Genomic DNA, 23901 nt, shown 5'->3' on the forward strand with positions numbered 1-23901 from the left:
GCTGCTTTGGGGTTCCACTACCACCTGGTGGTGAGAGCCAGCCAATAGCCCCCAAGTGCCGCATGCTGCTGAACAGTTCCACCTCCAAGACCTTTTAAGGGAGTACCAAAAACAGTGAATCTAAAAGGATCCCCAAGTATATCAGTTGGGTGGAGAGGTCCTCCATCTTATCACAGGCTTGCAACACCCCTAGCTCAGCTGCTGTGTCCTGAAAAGAGGACAGGGGTGTAGCAGAGGCAGGGAACCTGGCAGGGCCCATAAATAAAAAGTCATCTACAAAATCCATGATGTGTGGGGACTTGGTACAGTCCTTGACCAGCTAACTGAGAAAAGTGCTAAATGTCTTGAGGGCAGTGCAGGGCACTGAGTCGCCTGTGGGCATAGCCTTGTTGATGTACCAGCTGCCCTCAAATTTGAAACCCAAGTAACCAGAAACCCCCAGGCAAAAGGTGGAAGGCTGACTGCATTTTGCCATAAGGGGGCCTGGACCATAGGATCTGATTATGCTCACCGCATGTTCAGAGGAGGTGTAACAAAGCTCAGGGACTATTGCATCATTAATGGAGGGCTCCCTTGTGTATGACAGGTAACGTGTCAACCGGAACTCACTAGGGGACTTCTTGGGCACCACCCCTGAGGGGGAGACCCAATGGTTAGGAAAGGGTGGAGCACTGAAAAGGCCAGCCACACACTCTTTGGCAATCTTTTGGGCAGATACAGTGGGCAACTCCCTGGTGGATTTAAGGTCACGGCAGATGGTGGGAATGGAGAGGCTTGTGGAAGGGATTCAAAAGCTCTTGCAGACTCCTTTGAAAAGATAACTTGCAGTGGTCCTGTTGGGGTGATTAGCCAGCAGAGGAGGAAGGGCACGGAGCAGATATGGGCCAAGACCAGGTTGGTGCCCTAGCATGCAGGGGTTACTTGGATGTGCCGGAGGTTGAGGCAGTGAAGACCCCTGACCCTCCTTCTTCCCTGCTGCCTGAGTTGGTGGAGGATTGGGCTCCTCAAAAGGGCTGCAATGCATTGGTGCCACATGAGCAAGACAGCCTGTGATAAGGGCCTAGGCAAGTCTCACAGTTATGGTCAAATTTACACTTAGAGCAATTACACTTTTCCTGATTGTACTCCCAGCAGATGTGCCGAGTCTCAGGGATGGATCACATTTGGCAGAAATGGTGGAATGGTTGGGCAAGGACTTGCTCTGGAATCAGTCATCCTGCCAGTTGTGTTGGCAAAAGGGGATGGTTGGGGAGTGGACCATGGCCTGGGTGGAAAAAGGGCCCCTGGGAAGTTACCCTGGGCAGTAGGACTTTGTTGGCCTGCCGTGCCTGCCCGGGTCCTGGAATCAGTTTGCCAGTCATGTGGGTGAAAGAGGATAGCTCCAGATCCAAAAAACAAAGGGATGCATCTTGCACAAAGAGACCCTGAAAAGTCATAGTTGCAATAAATCACTGGCCAGGTATGTGAACAGAATTCTGGCTCCATGGCCCCTCAACCAAAGGATACCCATAGCAAACACCAGAAGTTCAATGGTGTTACTAAATACCTCGGTGACTACCAACTGCCAACGTCCCATTCCCAGGAAGCATCTGCCAGCCAATTTGTTGCATTCCTGAGTTCATAATATGTTCATCGATTTTTTATTACTTATTTCTTTTTGTATATCCTGTTTTTCTTTCTTGTAAAAACCCAAAGTGACTAACAATGCAGAAAAAAATACAAAAACAACCAGGAAAATGAGGGAAGGCTTCTGAGTGCCAAGCAAGTCTTCTTTCCCTCTACTAGTTGATTTTCAGCTCAGCTCGAGGCTACAACTTTTAGGCTGAGGACTTGTGCCTCCTGGCGCACCCAGGTCCATACTTGTGACCACAAAGGAGAACAAACTCAGCAGGGCCAGATTAAGGCTGACTGATGTCCCAAGCACAGCCCAATAGTGGTGCCCCCGGCCCTTCCACTGCTTAACTGACAAGACATTAATACTCAATAAGAGCTGAAGGTAAAATAAGAGATTAAAAATTTAGCTTTCTTCATAAAACTATATTACATATAAACGTTTTTAAAAATATATTTATTTAACACTCAAAGTTGTTGTTGTTCAATCGCACAGTCGAGTCCAACTCTTCGCGACCCCATGGACCAGATCACACCAGGCCCTCCTGTCTTCCATCGTGCTCCGGAGTTTGCTCAACTTCATGTTCATTGCATCGATAACACTGTCTAACCATCTCATCCTTTGCCATCCCCGTCTTCTTTTACCTTCAATCTTTCCCGGCATCAGGGTCTTCTTTAGTGAGTGCTCCATTCTCATTTGGTGGCCAAAGTATTTGAGCTTCGGCTTCAGTGTCTGGCCTTCCAGGGAACAGTCAGGGTTGATTTCTTTTAGGATTTACTGGTTTGATCTCCTTGAAGTCCAAGGGACTCTCAAGAGTCTTCTCCAGCACCATAATTTGAAAGTGTCTATTCTTCGGCGCTCAGCCTTCCTCATGGTCCAACTCTCGCAGCCATACATTACTACTGGGAATACCATTGCTTTGACCATATTGACTTTTGTTGGCAGGGTGATGTCTCTACTTTTTATTATGCTGTCTAGGTTTGCCATCACTTTCCTCCCGAGGAGCAGGAGTCTTTTAATTTCATGGCTGCAGTCACCGTCTACGATGATCTTGGATCCCAGGAACATGAAGTCTGTCACTTCTTCCATGATTTCTCCTTCTATTTGCCAGGGAGTGATGGGGCCAGATTGCCATGATCTTAGTTTTTTTTATATTGAGTTTCAAGCCAACTTTTGCACTGTCCTCTTTTACCATAAGCAAGAAGCTCTTTCGGTCCTCTTCACTTTCTGCCATTAGAGTGGTATCGTCTGCATATCTGAGGTTATTGATGTTTTTCCTGGCAATCTTAATTCCAGTTTGTGATTCATCCAGGCTGGCATTTCGCATGATGTACTCTGCACATAAATTAAATAAGCAGGGTGACAACATACATCCTTGTCGTACTCCTTTTCCTATGCTAAACCAATCAGTTGTTCCATGTCCAGTTCTAACTGTTGCTTCTTGACCCTTATACAGGTTTCTCAGGAGACATGTGAGGTAATCTTGGTGTAGTGGTTAAGTGCGCAGACTCTAATCTGGGAGAACCGGGTTTGATTCCCCACTCCTTCATTTGCACCTGGCTGGATGACCTTGGGCAAGCCATAACTCTGGCACAGCTGTTCTTGAAAAAAGAGCAGTTTCTGTCAAGAGTTCTCTCAGCCCCACCTACCTCACAGGGTGTCTGTTGTGGGGAGGGGAAGGGAAAGGAGTTTGTAAGCCGCTCTGAGACACCTTTGGGTAGTGAAGGGAGGGGTATAAATCCAATCTCTTCTTCTCTTCTTCTAGTCTGGTACTCCCATCTCTTTAAGGACTTGCCACAGTTTGTTGTGATCCACACAATCAAAGGCTTTAGTGTAGTCAGTGAAGCAGAAGTAGATGTTGTTCTGGTACTCCCTTGCTTTCTCCATAATCCAGCGAATGTTGGCAATTTGATCTCTAGTTCCTCTACCTCTTCGAAACCCAGCTTGCACTTTTGGCAGTTCTCTATCCAGGTACACTCAATAGCAATAAGCAATATAAGCAAAAAAAAAACCACCCACATTCTTCTGTGGCGCCCCTCTTCCCTTGGTGCCCTAAACACGTGCTCATTTTGCTTAATGGTTAATCCAGGGCTGAAAATCAGTGACTGTTATTCAGCTGCTGCTAGCTGACTAGCAGGATCTTCTCCAATTCTTCCCCTCCCATTTTTATGTGAATTATAATGCGTAAGTAATGTGTATATGCATGGATGTCTAGAAGTACATATGTAGCTTCTGGTTTATACTGATAAACAGAAATACAGCAAGCGGCTTCAATGCACATGTGGAACTGAACACATGGAGGCTTTTGTCTTCTGCTGCTTTGGGGAAGGGCTGTGGCTCAGTGCACCTGAAGACCCCAGGTCTGCCAGTCTGAGTAGACAGTTCTCACCTTGATGGACTAATGGTCAGACTCAGTATAAGGCAGTTTCATGTGTGTATTCATGTGTGTCCTCACAGGAGCAATGTACAGAAGAATGTCAGTTTGGAGAATTTAATTTCATAGAACAAAATAGGAAAGACCTGCAGATGTGGAGCTTTGGATATTATTGTGGCACTATTATGTCTGTTGACTAACTGTTCTGTTGTACATTTATAGCATATATATGTATGTATAGGTGAAAATGAGTCTTCCTCTGCCAGACTTCAGGAAAGCCTGTGATGCTGTTTAGGAGAACTTTCTTTAACCGAGGCTGAATATTCCTGGTTCATTACTTCTGATTATGCACTTTGTATGCTGCTGGCAATATTTGTCTTTCAGTCCCTTTCTAGGGGGCAAAGAGGAGTAAAAATATTTAATATATAAATATGCAAATAGATAATAGAGGGAATGTATTCTGTATGACATTCATAATTTAGGGACATAAATTATAATTGTCTTATTCATTACCAAACTAGTTTTATTCTACATCTATAAGGTGCTGTTAGCCATTTTGGGCTCCTTGGTCATTGAAACATATATTTTAAAGGATTTTGCATATTATGACTGACAAGTAGCTGAGTGCACAAGACTGATTAAGCTCCAGGTGAGTGTTCAAGCTGTGGCTGGTGGGGCAGTGGGGGGAAGGGGAAAATAGACGAAGGTGAGCTATAAGGCAGGGCTGTCTCAAGTCATTTTGCTGCCCCAAGTGAGTAGTATGGGAGGAGAGCCACATAGTAATAGGTATGGTTCCCTCCACCCCTGGTGAGCTATAAGGCAGGGCTGTCTCAAGTCATTTTGCTGCCCCAAGTGAGTAGTATGGGAGGAGAGCCACATGGTTACAGGTATGGTTCTCTCCACCCCTGACTTATGTTTTGGGGCTATGCACTGTCATAAGAACATAAGAGACGCCAATGTTGGATCAGGCCAAAGGCCCATCCAGTCCAACACTCTGTGTCACACAGTGGCCAGAAATACCAGTGCCATCAGGAGGTCCAGCAGTGGGGCCAGGACATTAGAAGCCCTCCCACTGTTGACCCCCCCCCCAAGCACCAAGAAGACAGAGCATCACTTGCCCCAGAGCCCCTAGCTATACCTTGTGGCTAATAGCCACTGATGGACCTCTGCTCCATATGCTTATCTAATTCCCTTTTGAAGCCATCCATGCTTGTAGCACCCACCACTTCCTGTGGCAGTGAATTCCAAGTGTTAATCACTCTTTGGGTGAAGAAGGACGTCCTAGGGGCATTATTATATTGGCTGATCTGTTTTCAATACCCTTCCTAATAATCCCCAGCATAGCATTGGCCTTCTTTATTGCAGTCACACACTGTCTCGACATTTTCAGTGAGTTATCCACTACAACTCCAAGATCTCTCTCTTGCTCAGTCTCTGCCAGTTCAGACCCCATCAATGTGTATTTATATTTAGGATTTTTGGCTCCAATGTGCATCACCTTGCACTTGGCCACATTGAACCCCATTTGCCATGTTGACGCCCACTCGCCCAACTTTGACAGATCCCTTTGGAGTGCCTCACAATCCTCACTGGTTTTCACCACCTTGAACAACTTTGTATCATCCGCAAATTTAGCCACTTCACTGCTTACTCCCATCTCCAAATCATTTATGAACAAGTTAAAAAGCAGTGGACCAAGTACTGATCCCTGTGGTACCCCACTGCTTACCACCCTCCACTGAGAAAATTGCCCACCTACACTCACTCTCTGTTTTCTATGAACTAGCCAGTTTTTGATCCATAAAAGGACTTGTCCTTCTATCCCATGATTTTTGAGCTTACTTAGGAGCCTTTGATGAGGAACTTTATCAAAAGCTTTCTGGAAGTCAGCCAAGGTAGAAAAGCACCTCCTCCTATGCCATGTTTCCTGCATTCCAAGGGTATGGAAAGTGGTTCTGTTGCTGACTATGGGTTGGGAAATACATGTAGATTTGGGGTGCAGAGGGACCCCAGCAGGGTATAATGCAATACAGTCCACTGTCCAAAGCAGCCATTGTCTCCAGGAGAACTGATCTTGGTAATCTGGATATCAGTTTTAATAGCTGGAGATCTCCAGGTGCCGCCTGGAAGTTGGCTTATGTTAATTTGGGGTTATTCAGTGGCAGCTAAGGTAGAAAAACACCTCCTCCTATGCCATATTTTATGGGTTCCAAGGGTCTGGAAAGTGGGTCCATAGCCAATTACACGGTTGCCAACTCTGGGTTGGGAAATACCTGTAGATTTGAGGGGTAGAACCCAAGGATGACAGGGTTTGGGGTTCAGAGGGACCTAAGCAGAGTATAATGCCATAGAGTCCACTGCCCAAAGCAGCCATTGTGTCCAGGAGAACTGATCTTGGTCATCTGGAGATCAGTTGTAATAGCTGGAGATCTCCAGGTGCTGCCTGGAAGTTGGCTTATGTTGATTTGTGGCTATGCAGTGGCAGCTTTCGAGCAAGGGAACCTATACCTTTACCTTTTTTAGTGGCAGCTAAGGTAGACAAGCACCTCCTCCTGTGCCATGTTTTCTGGGTTCCAAGGGTCTGGAAAGTGGTTCCATAGCCAGTTACAGGGTTTGGGGGTGGGGAGGGACCTCAGCAGGGTATAATGCCATAGAGTCCACGGCCCAAAGCAGCCATTTTCTCCAGGAGAACTGACCTTGGTCATCTGGAGATCAGTAGTAATAGCTGGGAAATTTTCTGTAGGGGAAATGCTGTGCTGTGGCTGGGGAACACTTTGATTTTTGTTATAAAATATGTGTTGTTAAATCTTTCATAGTTTAATCCTTATATTAATACAGTAGTATTATTTCACATTTTATTTTTATTGCATCAGTGGGAGGTTTCTGGATATTTTCCAATATTGAAGCTACTTATCCAGTTTGGGGAGGGTTTTTTAAATGCATATGATACTTTTAGTACTTCGGTTATTGGTATTCTAGGTATAGTTGGGGGAACAGCCCCATGTCTAAACGTTTCTTATTTGCCACCTATAATTATAGAAATTTACATCTGTTATCACTTAAAATGCAAGAGTAAACAATTCTTGTCCTCCCTAAGTTTAGGCACCATTCCACTGTCCTTGTGAGCTCTGATTCAGCCAGTAGGATGCAAATTATCAAAAAGAAACTTGAAAACCTGGATTAGGAATTACTCATTACTGGATCCTTGTAGTCCTCTTCCCTTCAGAGAGCCAGTTTGGTGTAGAGCCAGTTTGGTGTAGTGGTTAAGTGTGCGGACTCTAATCTGGGAGAACCGGGTTTGATTCCCCACTCCTCCACTTGCACCTGCTGATGTGGCCTTGGGTCAGTCACAAGCTCTGGCACAGCTGTCCTTGAAAAAGAGCAGTTTGTGTCAGAGTTCTCTCAGCCCCACCCACCTCACAGGGTGTCTGTTGTGGGGAGGGAAAGGGAAAGGAGTTTGTAAGCCGCTCTGAGACTCCAAGTGAAGGGCGGGGTATAAATCCAATCTCTCCTCCTCTCCTCTCTCTCAATAGTGGAATCAGGACCTGTTTTGTGACCAGTTATTTTTCTGTAACCTTTCCTTGGCAGTTTTACTCTGTAGTGATCTTGATGGCTAGACAACTGTGAAGGACTTAATACTCAAGTCTAGAAGGGGGACATAATGCTTTGCACCCCTGCTGTCAGAAGACAGAGGCGGACACAAGGTTGGTATGAATATGGGCAACTTTATTAATTATTTTAATTATTTCATTATTTGCCCATGCAAGCAGCAAGGGCCAACCTAACAGTGTAGAATAGGTCAAGGCCAGGGGTCGCCCCGACACCTCCCTTGCCATATTGGGTGAGCTACCTTGCCCCTGGCATGAGCCATCCTTATGTGGCTCGGACCTGGCCAGCATAGCAGGCTACTGTCCTGGAGCTCCATACACCCAAGCCACCTAACTAAAGGAGGACCTATCCAGGATGGTACCACAGGAAGTCCGCATTCACCCACCCTAAGCGCACAACCCAAGGCTGATTCTGACAGACCCCTTGTCCCCCAAATTGTGGGGGTACCAAATTGTGCTCACTGGTCCACTTTCCCTTTTTCCTGCACTAACCTGCCAAGTGACCAAATCTATTTAACCAACACTACCAAACCCAGTTATCCAACACCGCAGACAACAGTGCAAGGAAGGCAAAAACACACCCCACCTAGGACCAATCAGTGACAAGCAGACCCTAAAACAGCAACCATCAGAAGCCTGCACTGCATACTGGGTGGGAAGGTGGGCTGAGCACACGGCAAGACTGAAAGGGTGGAGGTGAAGTCGCCCTTGTATGTCAGTCAGCTCCAACCCCTGCTGTGCATCCTGGGAGCAGTGATGTCACTCCACGCCTCTTCCTCCTTCCAAGGCAGCAAAAGTGGTTCCCGGCTGCAATCGCCGTTAAGGGCTACTGCAGCCAGGTGGAGCCGGATTTTCAGTCCCTTTATATTCTAGTTGAGCAAACACACCATGCACCTAAACTGCTTCTAGTCTCAGACCTGTTTTGATGGCAGAATGCTTTAACTTTTAACCTCAGCATTTCTTCCTTGGGTAACTTGCAATGCAGTATTCTAGGGCTGTGGCTTATTTTTGCTCCAGAATTCTCTATCTATAAAACAAAGATGTTGGTATAGCTGTCAGCCAAAAGAGTCTTCATATAGTACTTCCTGAAGCATATAAATAACATAAAGAACATAAGAGACGCCAATGTTGGATCAGGCCAAAGGCCCATCCAGTCCAACACTCTGTGTCACACAGTGGCCAGAAATACCAGTGCCATCAGGAGGTCCACCAGTGGGGCCAGGACATTAGAAGCCCTCCCACTGTTGACCCCCCCAGCTCCAAGAAGACAGAGCATCACTTGCCCCAGAGCCCCAGCAGACAATCTCCTTCATGTAGGCCCCATCCTTCCTCCCTAATTGTGCTCCCTGCACTTGACAACATTGTTGACTCTACCTTAGAAGGGTTGTCACAAAGGGTCAAAAAGGTTGTGATTGCCTTCTGTAGGCCTGGAAGAGTTTTGTGAGGTGGGCAGAAGGGCAGGGGGCTAGGCCAGACACTTGTACTTGTCAAGAATATTTTATTACCTTTTATCATTGACAGATGGAGGCTTAGCTTCCTCATTTGTGAAGGTACTTTTAGCTGCCATTTTAGCTTTTCATAAGGATATCAGGTTCCTCAGTTTTCTCAGTGCCTGAGTCTAGAAAGTTCCTTAAGGGCTTACATAATTTGTATCCACCTGTTGTGCGCTGTGTCCCACAGTGGAGTTTGTCCCTTGTCCTGGCAAAGTTAATGTATAAACCCTTTGAACCAATGGCAAAATCTGACCTGTTTTTTGTGTGTGTCATATAAAACAGCCTTCCTAGTAGCAATCACTTCTGCACATAGGGTGGGGGAACTTCAGGCACTAAGCTGTGAGCCACCCTTTACCAAATTCCATGCAGACAAGGTGGTCCTCAGGCCCAGCCTAAACTTCTTGCTGAAGGTGACGTCTCATTTTCACTTGAACATGTGCAGAATAAGAAAGCAATCAAAACAATAATTGTAGCCATATAATGAGAGATGGACTTTTGAGAATATGGTTTACATGTTGGAACTTACTGAGCCCTTCAAAGTCTCCACTTAGGTCCCAATAGAAGCCTATGATGATAAAAACATGAGAAATAAAAATGACTTTTTAACGTATGATAACATGGTAAATGCTCAGGGAAAAATCAAGTCTTGGCAAGATATTAAAGATGAAGAAATAAATATTAAATGGTTGCTATATTATCAATCAGTGCCATGACTAAAGAAGATCAATAACATGGACGACGGAGTTCTAAGAGATACGACTGAATTTGAACAATTGATTACAAAACAAAATTTACTATGATGTATGTAGACGATGTTACTCCTGCTAGAAACAAAAGAATCCCCCTCCCCCAGTCAGAATAAAGAAACAGACATCAGAGGACTGGGTAAACTAAAGGCCACTTTAACTTTTTAAGCTGGTTTAAATTGCAAAGGCAAAACTAACCTGTGGCATGGACAAGGCCAAAGGTCACTCCTGACCACATAACGGGTGAGCCACCCTGCCCATAGCTCAAGCCAACTTGACGTGGCTCGCAGCCGGCCAGCACAACAAACAGGCCACGCCCTGGAGCTTCATCCACCAAGCCGCACAGCTTAAGTGGAGGATCTATCCAGGCAGTCAGCATTCCTCACCCTGGTTGCACAACCCAAGGGGTGATCCTGCCAGACCCCTAACCCCTAAAGTGGGGGTGCTAACTGATGCTCCCCTAGTCGCATATCGGTCACCCAACACAATCCTGCCTAACTAAAGTGACTAACCTATTTAAATGGCACCGCCCAATGCCAATTCTTCAATCCACTGAACGGCAGTGCAAGGTAGGTGAAAAACACCCCAACCCACATAGCCAATCAGGCAAAGGGCAAAAATTCCTATCTGGCCCCCATAAAGGGCAACCAGCCAAAGCCTGCCCAGTATTCAGGTCAGAAGGGTGGGCCAAGCACAAATCGAAGATTAGAAGGGGCAGACATGGAGCCGGCTGATATCAAGGGCTGCCTCCTCCCCCACCAGAACCCGAATGCTGATCTGTGTGACTGCTCTTCCCCCTTCCTGGGAGGCAAAGGAGGCCCCCAGCAGTATGGTCAGTTGGCCAGCGGCTGGATGGGGGCCAAAGAACAAGTGAAAAAAATGTATGTTCAAATGGATGCAGAATTTTAGAGAGCAGCATTTACGGATCAATGGGAATTCTTATGTCAGCCAGGCATTAAGAGAAAATTGGTACAAAATGTTTTTAGATGATATATAACCACAAAGGACATTGAGAAAACAGACATACATACATACAAAGGAAAATGCTGAAAATGCCAAGACACAGAAGGAACTTTTTTCATATGTGGTGGACTTGTAAAGAAGCACAAATAAATATTTATTTAATTAAATTTGTATCATATTAAAATTTAAATTCCCCATTGAAGCTAAGAATATGTTATTAAGTATACTGCCTAATAAATTACCAAAAATTCTGGAAGAGATATTCAAATACATGGTGACAGCAGCTAGAATTATCTGCCCCTACCTAAAAGAATGGGAAAATAAACTCACCAAATATTTATTTGTTTGTTTGTTTAATTCAATTTGTATCCCACCCTCCCTGCCAAGGCAGGCTCAGGACGGCTTATATGCAACAATGGCAAAATCAAAAACTTATCTAAGAAATAGATCAATCACAAAATCTGAAGAGAGATGGAGTGTGTATTATGCAAGCATGTGGCAAATTTAGATTTGTACACAAATGTATTGAAATATAGTAGGAAAAAGTATCTTCTGCTTTTGTAGCTTGAGTTTGCTGCTAGCAATGGAACAGACCCCTCTGCTTGTCACAGCTTGTCTTCACATGGTCTTCAAGTGGCCACAATCACACCCAGCCACACTCACCCAAACATTTATGCCTTCAGCCTAGCATTCCATTAAACAAACATAAATTCAGTTTTACTTGATGCAGGCTAACATTTCATGTTGATTCAAAGCAAGCAGAAATTCAAGCATTAATAATTCAGAAAACTGTCATAGATGTTGCTGTTTCTTCACATCTTAATCTAATCAATTAACACCTATATGAGAAAGCATCTGCCATCCATTTGAAGCCATTAGTCTAAATGAAGGCATTTTTAACCAGCATTCACAGCAATACTGTTACAAATCACAATGGGATAATTGGTATTAACTAGTAAGGAAACACTCTTCATATAAAGGAGTGTGTTTTTGAATTGATTTTTTTAAAAAACAACAAAACCTAGCTGAGCAGTGCTGGAAAGTGCCTGCTGGGAGCATGTGGTAACTCTAGTCCCAAACTAATCAGTGTGCTTTGGAAAAATCTGCTTGGGTTCCAGTAAGAAAAAGCAGTCCCTAGCCCAACTTTTCAAGGTTTTTTTTTTTAACCAAACTGCCACCTTCTGTCTGAACCAGAAACAAACCCATGTGAAGTGGTGCCTAAGCATCAGTAGGGGAGAAAAGGCAGAACAAAAGAGAATGCCACTCCTCCAGTCTGCATAAGCTAAATACACTCTCAGCATTAATTCTGACACTCAGAACAGTAAGGATTCTCAGAGATTTATCAAATCATTCTCCTATGCTTCTCAAACTTTTCTGTGTGTTCACTGACTAAAGATGAAAGAATAAAATTGTACATTTCTGTACAAAAAAGAGTATCCGTATGCATGTGTGTATATGTATGTTTAATTATATGTTGTACTAGGCTATATTAGCTCTGCTATTGTATGCAGAAGATGAATAATGTGTCTTATATTGCATGTGTGTTGTTGCAGATGACATTTGATTACAGCTCAAAAGCTGGTAAAGTTGAATGCCATTTTAAAATATGCAGTACCATTTTATTAACCTGAAGATATTTCTGTTAACTGAAGATATTTTAAGCTGAGCAAGTTTTTTTTTTTAATTTTTCTTTTCTGATAATATGGCAGCAGATTGCTCGGAGGGCAATGGTAAGTTAGTGAACATTAGTTTGAGAACATTTAGTTTTAGTTTTGAGAACATTTAGTCTTTTCTGGTTTGACACTGCAATGAAATTCCAGTGGGGGGGGCCTGGGGGCCTGATACTCTTTCTGGAGAGCTGAAGGTGGTATGAGAATATTTGCCCTGCTGTCCTGCGTACCATGGGGGCTGCAGGCCACAGGGTTTCCTGGGCTGCAGTGTGCCTTGAGGCTGACCCCCTGTCCATGTGGTCCACTGACCTAACCTGCCCTAAAAGGCCCCCAAATCTTGCTGGGACTCTGACTGAACAACAGCAACCTTCCCCAGGCCTGCAAGACCCACTCCTGGCTCCTCACTTGGGAGCTGCCTAAGCACTAGGATGCATGGTGGGCACACTCTTTTCTTGCATCCTCTTGCCATTTCTGGTCAAGCGTCTTTTGTGGGCTTCGGAGGCACTCCCAAATCTTGATTTTTGTCAAATAAGTGCTTTCATAAAGGAGAAATGCAGATGTAAATATTTTTTACTCCACCTTTGGACTATGTATGTATGTGTGCAAATACTTGTGTTCAAGTATCTGCACCACTCCTTCAGTATCACGGTTGCACTTTGAATATAAGAAAATATGTGCACACTTAATTATATATGCTAAATATATCAACATGATGCAATATCTATCAGGTTACTACATGTAGGTCAATTTTCAGTTTAAGATAGTCTGTTGTTCCTTAGCGTGATTCACGTGTTTCAACCTTAGTCAAAGGAATGCAGGCCGAATGAGCACTTTATGGGAGCAAACCAGACATTTACATACTTTTGCATAGAACTTACAATGTAAGGCTTCAGTCTGTGTTCCCTTGACTAAGGTGAAATAGATTAATAACCCTGTGACCAAGCTCTAATCTATAGGTAAGCATAGAGGAAAGAAATGCTGCCAGCCAGAATGCAAAACCAGTACTACGTATGTTTCACATAGCAAAAAATACAGAAAAAGGCAATGATCACAGAATCCACTTGCATAAGAATCTTGAATTTCATTTTTTAAAACCTGCCACAGTCTCTAGCTGTCATGGGCAAACACATCTAACAACTTGTTGTCCCAGATGGAGATATGTTTCAGTCAAATGATGTATCCTCCCTGTTCAGTTGTTCTTGAATGAGCATCTCAATAGGGATGAGGATGTGCATCTACACTGGCAACATGTGTGGAAGGCAGCTTGCATGCAAGGATCTCTCCTGATAGATTGGGGCACAAATTTGTAAGTGTTAACGGTTATGAAAATATTCTTGAAAGTTGTGTGCAATGTCTGATGGAGTCTTAAAAATTAGAGCAGTTGCAAGTAAGATTTTCAGTGGTGAAAAGACAGAATTTGCCACATGACTAGTGGAAGCTGAATATGCAAAATATAAAAATATACAGAATACATCATGTCTAATCTGACTTTTTGATGCAGAATTTAGGTTTCTTTGGTGTAGTGTGCTCAGTATACTGTACTGAAAACTAATGAATGACGAAATACTTCCTCATATGAATTAGCAACTAGAAGTGCTAAAATGTATGTGCGCAAATATGTGTTCAAGTATCTGTACCGCTCCTTCGGTATCAAGTATCATGGTTGCATTTTGAATACAAGAAAATGTGTGCACAATTAAATATATATGCTGAATAGCTTGTTGATATAATAAAGAATAAAGAAATCCAGATTTACATTCTGAACGTTTTAAAATGGGTTCTAGGATAGATTTGGGCCTTGATCCATGGTGATTATATTTTGTTAGCTTGCTTCCATTCTTCCTAGATAGGTGATTAATGCCATCAAGATTGGTAGCAGTACTGATTTGCATGTAATGGTATGTGTGATCCAAATCCAGCATAGTAGGCACAGCTAAGGCTGCAATCCTGTATATATTTACTTGGTGACTTGCATAGGATTGAACTATATATGTGCTGGGTTAGGGATCTGGCAGTGGGAAATACCATACAACAGTTTTGTTTGGGAAATTATGTATAAAAAGATCACAGTTACTGGATCAGGTTCAAGTGTTTGGTTTTGATAACTGGCACAATAATCAAACCTACCGCATATAATTGTTACAGTTAATATTTGAATATATTCAGCTTTAGACTATTTCACAAGTGCTTGAACTTACATCCTTTCTTAAAATATATTTCATAAATTAGTATTTTTTTTCTAGTGCATAAATTCTGTTGGAGTGGTTTTTTAAATTCAAGGAGTGGTTTTCGTCATCGTGCAGGGCACTGCTATCTTTCAGTTTTGTGAACTAATGAACTAATGACTTCATGAAAGAAATCCAGGTTTTAAAGTACTTTGGTAAAAGGGGTGGGCAGCCTGATCCTCTGCATTTTTACACAGAAGTAAGTCCAACTGTATTCTTTGGGTTTATCCCTAAGTAAATAGGATTAGTACTCTAAGGCTGGTAAGATACTTTTAGGCAGATCCTGTACTCTAAAGTAAATCCCATTGAGTTCAGTATGCAGTCATAGGGCTTCCATTCCCCCGACAGGGGTGTGGGGTTGCCCGCTTTCATGCCCCCAGATCCGCTGGCCCCAATCTAGCTGGCAGGGGAACCCCACCCCTAAAGTGCCCTGCTTGCAGCATTGCACCTGGTGCAATGACGTCACCTGGAGGTGACGTCATCGTGCAGGGCACATTGCAAGGCAGGCAGTCAATCATTTAAGGAAAAACCATAGAATTTTTCCTTAAACGATAGAACATCCCCTGCAACATGCCCTGTGTGATGATGTCTCTTCTGGGTGATGTCATTGTGGCACGCACAAGAAGCATGTGTGCCAAAGAACTCCATGGCAAGGACTGGAATCCCCTACTGGTGGCCAGGTAAGACCTGGCAACCCTATGCAGTCAACATGCTTACAATTGCTGCTGTTAGAAATGTGTGTATAAGACCTAATTTTTCTAAGCATTGTTTGTTCATGCAATACGGTCTTAGGGCATGATTGTCCTGAAGGCTGTTTGGTCCTTTCAGAGTAGTGAAGGACCTCCAATGCTCAAAATTCTTAACAGTGAGATCTGATTCACCCATTAGGTTATGTGTATAGACTAAACCAGGAATAAACAAATTATGTAAAGCTAGAAGCACATTTAGATAAATTCACAAGGTGGATTGCCTATTGCAGTATATAATAACTCAAACTAAAGAAATGACATAATATGACATCAGTTAAAAAAAGTTCTCTAATATTGCTGTTTTAACATATTGTGGTTGTAGTCAATACTAAGTGTGGCAGCTACCAACCAGTTCCATGTAAATCAATATATATTTTTTCTGGCTCGATCAGTATTATAAATGTACCAAAAATGGATCTCATACTTTGTGTTAAAAATTAGGCTCTACTGTTTACCTATCGAACAATCAGACTCAGAAAGCATCTTGATCTAAAGTTGTCTTCTGAGCTCATATTATGTATTTGAGAATCTCACCTATTTCAATCACTGGCTTGTTCCTAATCTTGGAAATATCTCACAAGAAACCCAAAATATATGTATCAAAATTCATATTCAGCAGTATTATATATTCAATGGTGTTGATCTAGTCCTGCTTACAAAAGTTATTTTTAAAAAATCATTCACCAAAATACTGATTAAATTTAATATCAGTGGATCAAATTAAACCAATATTGTGTCACTCCTGTTTTTAGATGACCATCTTTAGATAAATGGTTGAGTTATTATATTAGTTACAGTAGCTATGAACATTTCTTCTGTTTACAGTTTAATATTATTTGTAGGACAAAGAGTAAGGGCACCCTCGAGTCATAATTAAGCACCTTATTTTCAGTAGAAAAGCTAAGCAATTGCTCAGCTCTGCTACAGTGGAATTCATAAAACAATGGCGCTTAAGTTTAAAATATATTGTTGGGGAGAAAAGCCTTTAACTTCCAAAGTCTGAATTGCTGTCTTTTATAAAGCTCTGATCAGGACAGAGGGAATCACTCAGGAATAACAGCAGAGACAAGTTTCTGTAGTCTGTACAAAATTTTCTTTTAATACTAGTTTCTCAGGTCTAAAGCAAAAGCACCTGTGTGTTGCATTTGTTGTGAATGTTGTTTGTTGACAGATACAAGGCTTTTAAAAATTGGTAAGTGTATGTTGTTAAACATTCATTAGCTTTAAGGTCAAGTGATGTTTAATATTACTAGAGTTAATGTTAATGGAAAATTATAAAGGTGGTAAATGTAATGATGTTATTTATACTGTGTTAGTCTTGCCAAATAAAATGTTGACATGTTGAAAGTGGAAAGAGATTATAAGCATTGGTAATGTTTTAAGTTTTCACACGCAGCCCTCAATAAACGTAATAGATACTTTCTTAGTAGAAACTTATCTAATACAGTAAACCATTCATTTGTTAAGGAAGCATGTTACTATATTTTTGGGCTTCATAATATTGGTTGATTATAAATGCAGGCTGTTTTAGTTTACTGAGACAGGCAGTGTTTCTGATGAATTTGTACAATGTCCATCCTATCATCAACTTTACTTACTTTTTTTCCTTGTATTTTTTCTTTCATACAGGCCATGCAAGTAAAGGTACAGGTCAAAGTGCATGATGTGTCTTTATGTTTTAGTGTTAGAGATGACCAGGCTATCAGCATTCTTTCCATTGATCACAGCAGTGGCGTCACAAGGGGAAGGTACATGTCCTGCCCAGTATGAATCCTATTGGAAAGCAAAGCAGATTTTAACCGATCATCTGTTTTTATGCTCCAGCACACTTCTTCCATATAGGCCTGGGAACTGATTTTATTTTTAAAAAAATTAGTCCAACTAGGTCTCTGTTCTGCCTCTGTTACCACGTTAATTTTATATTTTAAATGGGGGGAAAGCTGTCTTCTTAAAAATGGTTCATTCAACATACTTATGGACATGCTGTCATTTTTAGCATTTGATACTGGAAACAAATTGTCATCGCACTTTTCACTGCTCATTGCCCTCAAGGGTAGTCAACTTATCTCAAGGAACTACTTCACCCTCATTTCTGCCCTAAATCCCCACAATCAAGATACTAAAACAAAAAAAAACTGTAGTAGACTAAAATGTCTGAGTATGTTTTTATACTGTCTATTTAAAATTCTCATCCTTGAAATGAAATTAGAGGATCAATCATAGAAATAATTCAAAGGAAAAAAACCAGTTAAGACGTAAGAGTTAAAATATGAGGCAGTGAGGTTGTAAGGCTGTGTCTCCATGGCTGCAAATGTACGTATTATTTTAACATCACACAAGCAAGCCATGGCAACTACACAGCACTTCATAATTGCTGATGCAATCTCTCCTCCAGCATCTGCAGTTTCAAAAGCAGTGGGGGTATTATATCATGCTTTCCCCCACCTCCCCATTTTTAAGATTTTCTCCTTACCCCAACCATTCACTCTGTAATATGCTGCACTGGAGGGTGGAAAGAAACAGATGATCACTAATTGCATGGAAACATTTAGAAATATATGTAGTGCAAATGTACACCCTTCTCAATGCATTGAAATAAATGGGCTTAGAAGGGTGTAACTCTTCATAGGATTACACTGATCACATGGCAGTTTACATCACATAAGGAGACAGAGTTTATTTATTTATTTATTAAATTTATAGACCACTCTCCCCCAAAGGACTCAGAGTAGTTTACATCATATTTCAAAAATAGAATAGACTGAAAATATACAATAAATAGAAAAGTGGAAATGCAAATAACTAAAACAATAGCATTCCCCAGATATATTGATGGCATATAAAAATTCCTCTCCCTCTGTAGGGTGAATTGTAGACAGGCCATGGTGAAGGTCCCACTAGAATTTGAATAAAAACCATCGCTGCCCTCAACCGCAGGCCTGGCGGAACATTTCTGTTTTACACACCCTGCAGAATTGATCTAAGTCCTGCAGGGCGCAGATGTGATTAGGTAGAGAGCTCCATGAGGCCAGTGCCAGGGCCAAAAAGGTCCTGGCTCTAGTTGAGGACAGCTGGACATCTTTTGGGTCAGGGATCACCAGCTGTTTTTGATCTCCTGAGCATAAAGCTCTTTGGGGGGCATACCAGAGGAGGCAGTCCTGAAGGTACATTGGTCCCAGACCATTAAGGGATTTTAAGGTCAGAACCAAAACCTTGAAGTGGATCCAGTACTCCACTTGGATCCAGTGCACCTGATGAAGCACAGGCTGAATATGCCAGTGTGGGTGGTGTGCTGTCAAGTGCAAGGAGTTGGCACCCCAACCTAGCCACGGGACCTCCATCTTTTATGGGTTCAGTCTCAGATGGCTCTGCTTCAGCCATCCAGCCATGGCCTCCAATCCCACAGCCAAGTTAGGTGAGGCACTAGCCGTCCATCAGTCCAACAACAGATATAGCTGGGTGTCTCAGTGTACTGGTGACAGCCCAACCTGAAACTCTGCACCAGCTGGGTGAGAGGCCACATATAGATGTTAAATAACATGGGAGAGAGGACTGCCCCTTGGGAAACCCTGCACACCAAGGGGTGGTGGAGCGACACCCTCTCTCCCAGCAGCACCCTCTGTCCTCAACTCTGGAGAAATGAATTTAGCCACTTCAAGGTGATGGGGCAACAGGTCATGGTTGAAGGCTGCTGTCAGATCTAACAACAACAGCAGCAGCGCTGACCCATCTTGATCCAGCTGTGTGCTGAGATCATCTGTGAGGGCGACCAACACTGTCTCCTTCCCATGGCCTGGGCAGAAATCAGACTGGAATGGATCCAGAGCCAGTTTCCCCCAGGAAACCATTGGGCTTGCTCAGCCACCACTCTCTCAATTACCTTGCCCAGAAACAATAGATTCAAAACTGGGTAGTAATTGGTCAAATCCAGTGGAACTAAAGATGGCTTTTTCAAGTTCAGTGTTACCACGGCCTCCTTTAATCTCCCTGGATACACCAGAATTGAGGGACAGATTGATAATTTGGAGTGTTTTTAGATGATTTTAGGAAAATCTACAGCAACTAATGATTTTAGGATTGTTTAAATTGGTATTGATTTATATGGATACAAGTCCATATAAATAAATAAATAGTCCATCAGGGGGCCTCGTATTCCATCACCACTGGCCTTCACCAACCCTGAAGGACACTGGTCAAGGAGGGATGTGGTTGGCCTAACAGCACCCAGGATCCTGTCAATATCAGCCTGAGAGAGTCAGCTGAAGTTGTCAAAACACTGAGTCCAAAGGGGGCCAAGGAGCCTCAAGTTCTCTTACTTTATCAACTGTGGCTGGTAGGTCATGGCAGAGCAACAATATCCAATAACTTCAAGCCACAGAATATGTCCTGGACTACCACAGCTACTGAGAAATAGGGAAACATGGGAGTTTGTATGTATGAAAGATATGAGAGAGAAAGATATGTGGCCCTACTGCATGGCTAGAGGCCATAGATTATTGCCTCTGCATAAAATTCCATATTAGCTACCCAGTGTTTCCACTAGGGTTGCCTGCCAGTGTATGTCAATAAGTAGGTCATAATGGGTGCCATCTGGCAATGGTGTGACATAGAAGTGACATTACACCTCTGTAGGAATTGCTGGAAACCCTATGGTTTATAGTGATTCCTAGAGCAGACTGATATAAATTCCAGGTTTTCCCTGAAAGTGATGTCACACCATGTCCCAACAGTGATTTTTTAAATTTGTTTTCCCCCCTGCTGGCCACCAGAGTAGCAGTGGGAAAGAGGAGCTGGGGATAGTGGATTGCCCATCCCCCAGGAGGAACTTGGAAAGAAAGCCTAGTTTCCACCCACCACTGTAGCTCTTCAGTGCCAGTTTGGTGTAGTGGTTAAGTGTGTGGACTCTAATCTGGGAGAACCGGGTTTGATTCCCCACTCCTCCACTTGCACCTGCTGATGTGACCTTGGGTCAGTCACAAGCTCTGGCACAGCTGTCCTTGAAAAAGAGCAGTTTGTGTCAGAGTTCTCTCAGCCCCACCCACCTCACCGGGTGTCTGTTGTGGGGAGGGGAAGGGAAAGGAGTTTGTAAGCCGCACTGAGACACCTTTGGGTAGTGAAGGGCGGGGTATAAATCCAATCTCTTCTTCTCTTCTTCTTCTTCTCTTCTTCATGGTCTAGACACACCATAAGTTACATTACCATTTCATTTGCTTTTAGCAGTGCTAACAGTACATAATTCCAGGACTGCAACTTGGCTTTTTGGTTTAAATTTTAAAATATGGATTTCTGTGAATAAAAGTTATAAGTCAATGTTAGCAGTAGTGCTGCATTTCACACAAGAAGGTCTTCTGAGAAAGCATCAAAACATCCAACATTGCTCCCAGTGAAAGCTCTGCTGTGCAGCATTCTTGATCATAATGTGGGCATAATTTCTAATTTCTGGCAGGTGAATGAAACATACCCACTACCTCTGACATCATGGAAAAGGAGGCAATGTCTTTCTGCCTGAAGACATCTACTTTAGGAACAGTATAGGGAAGGACAATATGTTTTGGATATGTCTCTAAACATCCTCCTCCCTTTCTCAACAACAGCAGCAAAATAGCTGGGTTCTAGAATGAAAGGATACATATTCTAGTTTGGGAAATGGGAAGCTGCCTTCCTCCTTCTGAGACCCTGAAGGCTGTGGTTAGTTCAGAGCAACAAAGGACAGAGGCTCATCTGTCCTAGCCTCTTGGTTTGCTCATTCTTCTCAGCAAAAAACCGGAGGATGGTAGAAGAATTCATCACCTTCATAAGAATATAAGAAGAGCCCTGCTGGATCTGACCAGTGGTCCAGTCCATCTGTTCCAGCATCCTGTCTCACACAATGCCCAATCGGTTCCTATGGAGGGCCAACAACAGGGCATAGAGGTCGAAGCCTTCCCTTGATGTTGCCTCATGGTATTGGGATTCAGAGGTTGAGTGCCATGGCTAGTAGCCACTGAAAGACCTCCTCCGTGAATCTGTCTAATCCCCTCTGGCAGCAAATCCCACATTTTTATCATTTATTGTGTAAATAAATATTTCCTTTTGTCCATCCTGATCAACTGCCTGTCATCTCTACTGCCCTCAAGTACTAGTATTTTGGGAAAGGGAGGAAGAAGTTATGTCTGTTCACTGTCTCTACCCCATGCATAGTTTTGCAAACCTCTGTCATGCCCTGCCCTTGTCCTAACTGAGAAATCACAGACTCTCCAGCCTTTCTTCACAGGAATGGTGCTCCCAACCCTTAATCACCTTGCTTGTCCTCTTCTGTACTCTTTCCAACTCTGCAATATCCTTTGAGTGACATGGTGACCAGAACTGCACACAGTATTCCAAATTAGGCTGCACCATACAGGGCCATTATAATATCAACTGTTTTGTTTTAATTCCCTGTCCTACTAATCTCTGGCATAGAGTCTGTCTTTTTCACTGCTGTGGCACACTGGGCTGACACTTTCATTGAGCTCTCCCCTACAACCCCAAGTCTCATTCCCTCTCAGTCTCAGCAAGTTCAAAGTCAAAACATATACTTGAAGTTGGGATTTTTTGTTCCAGTGTGCATCACCTACCTACACTAAACTTAATTCACCACATTGTTGCTCACTTACCCCATTTGTGGAAATCCACCCGGAGCTCTTCACAGTTGGCCTTGGTTTTCATCATCCTGAATAATTTGTGTCATCTACAAACTTGGACGCTATACTGCTCACCCCCAGTTTCAGGACTTTTATGAACAAATTAAATAGCACTGGCCCCAATACCGATCCTTGCAGGCCCCCACTGCTTACTTCTGTCTATTGCCAGAACTGTCCATTTATTTCTAATTTATACTTCCTGTCATCTAACAGAGCTTTAATCCATAAGAGGACCTGAACTTTTACCCCTTGACTGCTTAGCTTACCTAGGAATCTTTGGTGAGATACTTGGTCAACAGCTTTTTGAAAGTCCAAGTATATAATATCCACTATCTACATGCTTATTCATAGAATCTTAGAGTTGGAAAGGGCCATACAATGCCCCTGTTCAATGCAGGATCAGCCTAAAGCATCCCTGACAAGTGTTCATCCAGCTGCTGCTTGAAGACTGCCAATGAGGGGGAGCTCACCACCTCCCTAGGCAGCCAATTCCACTGCTGAACTACTCGTACTGTAAAAAAAGTTTCCTAATATCCAGCCAGTACCTTACGACCTGTAATTTAAACCCATTATTGTGAGTCCTATCCTCTGCTGCTAACAGGAACTGCTCCCTGCCTTCCTCTAGTGACAGCCTTTCAAATACTTAAAGAGAGGAATCATGTCCTCCCTTGGCCTCCTCTTCTCCAGGCTGAACATTCCCAGGTACCTCAGCCTTTCCTTGTAGGGCTTGGTCTACAAGCCCCTAATCCTCTTCATCACTCTGTTCTGCACTTGCTCCATTCTGGGTGCCTGGCCACTGTGGTGTACAGCGGGACTATGATGTCTTATTATTTGGATGTTATGCCTCTGTTGATACACCCTAAGACCGCATTAACCCTTTTATTTATTTATTTATTTATTTATTTATCACATTTATATCCCACCCTCCCCGCAATGCAGGCTCAGGGTAGCTTTTTTTGCTGCTGCATCAGACTGACTGCTCATATTTAGCTTACAGTCCTCCTGTACTCCAAGATCTTGTTTACACTGACTGCTACCCAGAAGTGTGTCCCCCGTCCAGTATGCTTGCTTCTAATTTTGGTTATGGAAAAAATGCACTTATCCTTTTTGAATTGTATCTTATTCATATCTGCCCACTTTTCCAGTGTGTTCAGATCTTGTTGATTTCTATATCTTCTGATGTGTTCACTACTCTTCTCTATTTGGTATCTGCAAATTTAATGAATAGTCCATCCACTCTCTCATCCAGATCATTTATAAAAATATTTAAAAGTACCGGACCCAGAACTAAGCTCTGTGGCACCTTCCTGGATGCCTCCTTCCAATCAGATAAAATGCCATGGACATCTACTTTTTGGGTGCAGTCCTCCAATCAGTTCTCTGTGCACCTAACTATCCTAGGGTCCTGTCCACAGACTTCCAATTTACCCATCAGAACATCATGGCGAACCTTGTCAAAAGCTTCATGGAAATCGAGACTTCCGGTTTGTGGCTCGGCGATGGCGGAGGCTCTCCCCTAATGCTGGGGAGGCATTCCGCGCTCCAGTGGGGATTGGAGGGGTGCCACCTCAAGTGGCACCCCCAGGTGAGCCTTGGATTAAGGCTCCGAGCCAGGGGCGCTTGGGGGGGGGGGTGTCCTCTTTGATGGCAAACTGCCGGAGAATTGAGGCGCTCCCTTTGCCCCAACCGGTCTGCCCCCTGAGAGGCTCGGTTTTCACCGAGCTAAGCCGATGCCGGCTGGGACAAGCAGATGAGGGTTATCGAATTACACAAAGCTAAATGGTGTCTGGTTGCAGACC

The 23901-nt window shown here is 43.2% G+C and overlaps 1 protein-coding gene across 1 annotated transcript in view; it reads left to right on the forward strand.

Annotated features, from left to right (window-relative positions):
- RYR3 (ryanodine receptor 3) overlaps window positions 1–23901 on the forward strand; it is a 366192-nt gene that overhangs the window by 223796 nt on the left and 118495 nt on the right. The window contains exon 58 of the mRNA XM_015409322.1: window positions 17070–17084. Within this exon, the coding sequence (XP_015264808.1) occupies window positions 17070–17084 (15 nt within the window). The remainder of the gene's footprint in view (window positions 1–17069; window positions 17085–23901) is intronic.

Source organism: Gekko japonicus, unplaced genomic scaffold (assembly GCF_001447785.1).
Source record: "Gekko japonicus isolate JY-2015 unplaced genomic scaffold, Gekko_japonicus_V1.1 scaffold613, whole genome shotgun sequence".
In the NCBI taxonomy this organism is placed as follows: domain Eukaryota; kingdom Metazoa; phylum Chordata; class Lepidosauria; order Squamata; family Gekkonidae; genus Gekko; species Gekko japonicus.